General features: G+C 44.9%; 1 protein-coding gene across 1 annotated transcript; it reads left to right on the plus strand.

The window, feature by feature from the left end:
- The first annotated feature begins 1,630 nt into the window (after positions 1 to 1,630).
- Positions 1,631 to 5,431, plus strand: LOC123061256 (uncharacterized). The gene is made up of 3 exons (XM_044484266.1): positions 1,631 to 1,804; positions 4,108 to 4,454; positions 4,532 to 5,431. The coding sequence occupies exons 2-3, from the start codon at positions 4,113 to 4,115 to the stop codon at positions 5,192 to 5,194; spliced, it is 1,005 nt and encodes a 334-aa protein (XP_044340201.1). The 5' UTR covers positions 1,631 to 1,804; positions 4,108 to 4,112; the 3' UTR covers positions 5,195 to 5,431.
- Positions 5,432 to 5,792: the final 361 nt, after the last annotated feature.

A 5,792-nucleotide genomic window follows, 5' to 3' on the forward strand; every position in this document is an offset into this window, starting at 1 on the left:
CCCCTTTAGGGTTCTTTCTTGAGATTACAATGAATAGGATGTGGATGATGATGATGATGACAGTGGTGATGATGTTGAAGCCCTCCCGGTGACGGTGCCAGAGGCGACGACCTCTTCCTTGATGATTCCTCCCTTCGGATGGCTTCGGAGGCTAGGGTTCCTACTTTTGGACTAGTTTCTAGTCTCCGTAGGTATCTGATCCACGATCCGATTCCACGGGGGTGGAAATAGTTGATCTGGTGGTGGTGATGGCACTCCATACAACCACCCATACGAGCGGGTGCGGTCGTATGGAACACCGTCTTTTGCACTGGAGGCTCGGCGATGATTTCTTATTTGACCCTTTTGCTTGATTCTTTTATGGTAAGTGGTAATCACTTAAAAACGTGATTCCACTACCATTTCCTGAGATTTCTTTCATAAAATATTGTTGGGTCCAGAAAAGCGTTATCTGATAAAAACGACAAAAAGAAGTGTGCGAACACCGTAAAATTCCACAAAGCCTACTGAGTAGGCACAAAAAATACTAGCAGAACAATCACATAATTTGGACTCATCAAATGAATCTAATCCTACAGCCAAATCCCTCGGCTTATATAGGCACCACGGGTACCTAGGGTTACATGTAGGTCGGCTACATCAAGGGATAAACATGCCGACGATTCAAATGTATCTTGGAGTATGCGCTAAGTCTTCGAAAGATTCCATCTTGAGGCAAATGTGTCCCACGCCTGGGGGTCCTTGGCCCAACCAATGATTGGGGGACCCACGGGGCTAGGACCCTCTAATTCAGGACACCATCACCATGCAACCCTCATTGCATTGAATAGTGTCGCATGATTATATGATTTGGTTGTGTGAACCCTAGAGAGAGCACTCTATCTCACCTCATTTATCATCTCTTTCGGTTCTATTAAAAAGTTAAGTTCCACTGCTTCCTTCCCATGCAAATTTAGCCCCTCAAAACGATCCTCCATAGTTGGGATTAGCCGTGCACTAAGCTCTCCATTATCGTACTCACGACCACTACCGCCACTTCCCCCACCATCCATTGACGGCGGACCAGCCGCAACTCCTTCCTTTGGCCAACCATTAATGATTCCTCTCACATCGATTGGATCCTTCCCCATGTTTCCGCCAGTGCCTTTCCCCTTGTGTTCTTGTTCCACCATGTATATCTCTAAAAAAACTCAACAAACACAAGAAACCTAACACTCTCAACCGCCCAGGAAGATTGTGGCCAAATAAAAGGTAATGGTGGTCTGGCGGGGGATCAGCCGGAGAAAAAGTAAACCCTAGCATGACCATAGGGGAAAATTTTCGCGCTTAGGCGGGCCTCACAGAATTATGTAACCTGTTTTAGAGATGGGGGTGATGCAGCTGAATCAAAAACTTTAGCATAGTATATACACTTCTTTAAACATACTCTACTATCGTTTTTGCCTTTGGCCTGTGGGCAATGAGAAACGTAGTGCGTGTTTGGTTTCTTGCCTCGCACCTGCATCGCACCCACCATGCATTTTTTGCAATGTTTGGTAGGCTGCGCATCGTTCTGGGCCAGGCCCGACTGATGCAAAATAGGCCCCCCAGCCAGGCTGAGCTCGCACGCAAGTTTCGGTCGTTTTCGCGAGCTTGCACCCACGCCTGCACCCACGTGAGCAAAGAGGGATAGGGTTTCTCTCCCTGTCGATTCACACCCGCATTCGCGCCGCTCTTCCCACCCCTCTCCTCTCTCTTGCGAACGGATCTCGTCGCCCCGTCGCCTTGTGGGCACGTCGCCGACGCGCATCCTCTTCGCGCAGAGGTTGGACTCTCCTCCTCCCATCCCTCTTCCATCTGTCCCCATCCCTCACGGATCCCTCTCATCTCTCTCTTCCATTGCGCTGCTGCTTCTACCGATGCGGATGTGAGCAGGCAGCTAGGCGGGATGCTCCCGTTCCATGCACGCGTTTTGGTCGGAGCCGAGCTCCCGGCCATGGCCGACGTGGGCGTGTTTAGGTCGGAGCTGAGCTCGCAGCCATGGCCGCCGTGGCCATGGGAGCTGCTCCCCTCGCTCATGTACATGCACGACACCCACACGCACACATGCGCGTGCTCACACGTTCACCCCTGCCCTCCACGCAGATGCAACCCATTGCCGGGATGCACATGCATCCCGTCGCTCCTGTACAGGCCCTGTCCTGAACCTCCTCTCCTGGATCTGTGTGATTAGCATGCCTCTATGTGAGCTATTGGGCTAGTAATTTTTTTTATTATCATGGATTTATGTGAGCTAACTTGTGGAAATTAGAAGGAATCAGTAGGTAGGAAAGAAAGGTGCATATATTTGTGAGCTAATTTTTTTGATTATCATAGATCTATGTGAGCTAACTTCCTCAACAATTTGTTCATGTATTTATTTTTTTTATGATGCAAATAATGTCAATATTATCAATTCCCATGCCTTTATTAATTTATAAATATGTGCTGGATTTATATAGATGGATGACAACGGGAAGACCGGAGATACGCTGATAGTGCAAGCTGCTGGTTTGGTTGCTGTTTTGTGTGCCTATATGGCCACAATAACTACAAGGGCTAGAATTAGAAACTATCGTGCTCCAATTCGTTACGTTATGCTTGAGAGAGACGTAGCTAGGTTGTCCAATCTACGTTATCTATGAAACCAATGATATAAATTGCCATGACCTACTAAGGATGAACATGGCCCCATTTTATAACTTGTGTAACTTGTTCCGTGATCGGAAATTGTTGGAAGACAACATTGATACCTGCATTGAGGAGTAGCTTGCGATGTTCCTTCTTGTAGTTGGGCACAACCATAGGTTTAGGGCAATGAAACCCATATTTAGGAGGTCAATTGAAGTAATCAGTCAATACTTCAAGGCAGTTTTATATGCAATTGGGGAGTTGCGTGATGAGATGATCCAGCCCCCTTCCAATGTTCATCCAAAAATCCTACACAGTAGGGGCTTCTATCCCTACTTTAAGGTAATACTTTACCATTTAGAATTCTATGGACATGCCGGATAACCCATATTTTACAAAAATATACCTCACCTCTTCTCTTAGGACTATGTTGGTGCAATTGATGGCACCCATGTTGCTGCCAAGGTACCGGCTGCTATTGCTTCGACATTTAGGGGTCGGAAAGGTGGCACCACCCAAAATGTGATGGCTGCGGTTAACTTTGACCTTAAGTTTACCTATGTGTTAGCTGGTTGGGAAGGGTCGGCCCATGATGCACTCATTTTGGCTGATGCTTTGGAAAGGAATGATGGATTTGTTGTCCCTGCAGGTATTAGTGAACCATTTTTAGTGGCTTTTGATCGTTTCAAACTATTGGTAGTAACACAACACATGACCTCTTATTTGTTAGGAAAATTCTACCTCGTGGATGCGGGCTATGCCGTGAGGCCAGGATTTCTTCGACCATGTAGGGCTACTCGCTATCATCTTACTGAGTTTGGTGAACGTGTCCCTCAAAATGAGAAGGAAATATTCAACCTCCGCCACTCCTCATCGAGGATCACGTTTGAGAGGGCGTTTGCAGCTTTCAAGAACCGGTGGAGAATTGTGGACAACAAGCCTCACCACCCTTATCCGTCACAAGTCAAAATCATCCTAGCTTGCTGCATTCTTCATAATTGGATACTTTAGTGGGGAGAGGATGAGTTTGTACCACTTGAGCACACTTGGACTGGAAATCCAGCATCGGATGGTGTGATTGACATAGAACATGATAATAGAACCTGGTCACAAATTAGAGATGATTGGGTTGGGCATATGTTTGCCAATAGGGGCAATTCACGTGTGTAGAGCTCAAGTGTAGAACTCAATTCTATATTGTAATGTATTATGTATAATTCTACCATGTAGAGCTCAAGTGTAGAGCTCAATTCTATGTTGTAATGCATTATGAATAATTCTGTCATGTACCCAAATTGAAACATTTATGTCTTATTTGCTACCTTATGTTGCTGTTTGAGCTCCACTTTATTTCTGTTTATTGGTTCTTTACTTCTATTTACTTCTGTTTATACTTGATATAAAATTTTATTCTCTTATGTAACCATTTTTCTTTCCTTTTGTTTGTTCTGTACATAGGAGTGATGGCTGAGATGGCGGCTGATGGTGGGCATAGCGGTGGGAATCACCCATTGCGCTGGACATCTCCAATGTCTGGGTTCATGTTACGTCGCTCTGTTGAGCTCATTGCTAGTGGAGTGAAGACGGAAAAGGGCTTTAAGGAGGTGCACCTAAACCAGGTGGCTAAGAATTGTAGTGAGCACTTTGGTCTTTCCATAACCGGGACCCAAGTGTACAACCACCTGCGCAAGTGGCGTGCTAGGTGGGTGAAGATAAGTAAGCTCCGAGACATTAGTGGGTCACTTTGGGATGATAACAACTATATCATATTGCTGGAGGAAGAGCACTACATGGGCCATATCAAGGTTTGTACTAGCTTTTAGTGGCTGATCATTAGCTATTTAATTACATATGCTCATGGAATTACTTATGCTTCATGTAGGACCATCCCAAAGATGTTGAGTACCTCAATGTGCTTTTAGAGAATTATGTTCAGATGCTTGCTATCTTTGGAAGTGGTATTGCTACAGGAAGGTATGCAATGACATCTAATGAGGCTCTTGGGGTTCCTTCAATGGTGGGAACCTCCTCATCATTTGTAAACCTTGAAGCTTGTGGTTCTGAATTTGTTGTTGATGGGAATGAACCTGGCTTGAGTGCTACTGCTGCTGCTCATGAGGAAACTGCTGCTGCTCCTCATGGGAAGGAACCATGTAAGGATGCGTCTAGCTCCACTGGCAAAAGGAAGAGGGCTAGCTTGATGAGTGAAGAAGAAGTCTTGGTCATGAGCAACATGTCCGAAGCAGTCCGTGAAGTTGCTATTGTTATCAAGTCCACCGGAGAGGCACATCCTGAACTTTATGATGCTGTCATGGAGCTCCCTGGTTTTACCGAGGATGATCTGTTAATTGTCTTGGACTATCTCAGTGAGAATGCCAACAGGGCTAGGAGCCACTCATTCGTGCAGATGTCGGAGACTCGTCGCACTCGTTGGGTCATGCACTACCTCTCCAAGGTCAACGGTGGAGTGCCCGTGCCCAAGGAAGGACTGCCCAAGGATGGAATGCCTGTCACCAACGATGAAGTGCCCAGGGGTGGAGTGTGAGCAAATATGTTCCAATTCAACGAAGCTGGCCATATTTTATTGTACTTGGTCAGAAAAACTATCCCCATATATATGTGATGTAAAGACAATATAGATTTGTGGCTATCTAATATGTGAACTCTGGACTGTAATATGAACCACATGGATTTGTGGCTATCTAATATGTGAACTCTAGTACGTCTTGATTTATGTGCTGGACCGGAAAAGAAGGATTCTTTAGTTATTTTGTACCATAAATTGCTTATATGTGTATATAAACTGCTTGTGTACTTATACAAACAGCAAAGATGCTGCTGAAATTTTGTTTTTCTTACTTCAATCATCTCAGTCATTTTTAAGACGTGTGAACATATATTCTTTTATTACTTCAATCAGCAAAGATATCTGATTTGGAGTGCATATTACCAAAATTATATTCTCATTATTTTACATACATGATCAATCACCCTTGAGTCAAATTTCATATCATACAACCTACCAAACAACATATGTTGTATGCTGCATCTCTCATACAACCTCAGATGCAACACACCAAACAAAATCTGACCTGAGCCTAGCTCATCTCATGCAGTACACCAAACACACATTTTAACTCAGT

This window comes from Triticum aestivum, chromosome 3A (assembly GCF_018294505.1).
Source record: "Triticum aestivum cultivar Chinese Spring chromosome 3A, IWGSC CS RefSeq v2.1, whole genome shotgun sequence".
In the NCBI taxonomy this organism is placed as follows: domain Eukaryota; kingdom Viridiplantae; phylum Streptophyta; class Magnoliopsida; order Poales; family Poaceae; genus Triticum; species Triticum aestivum.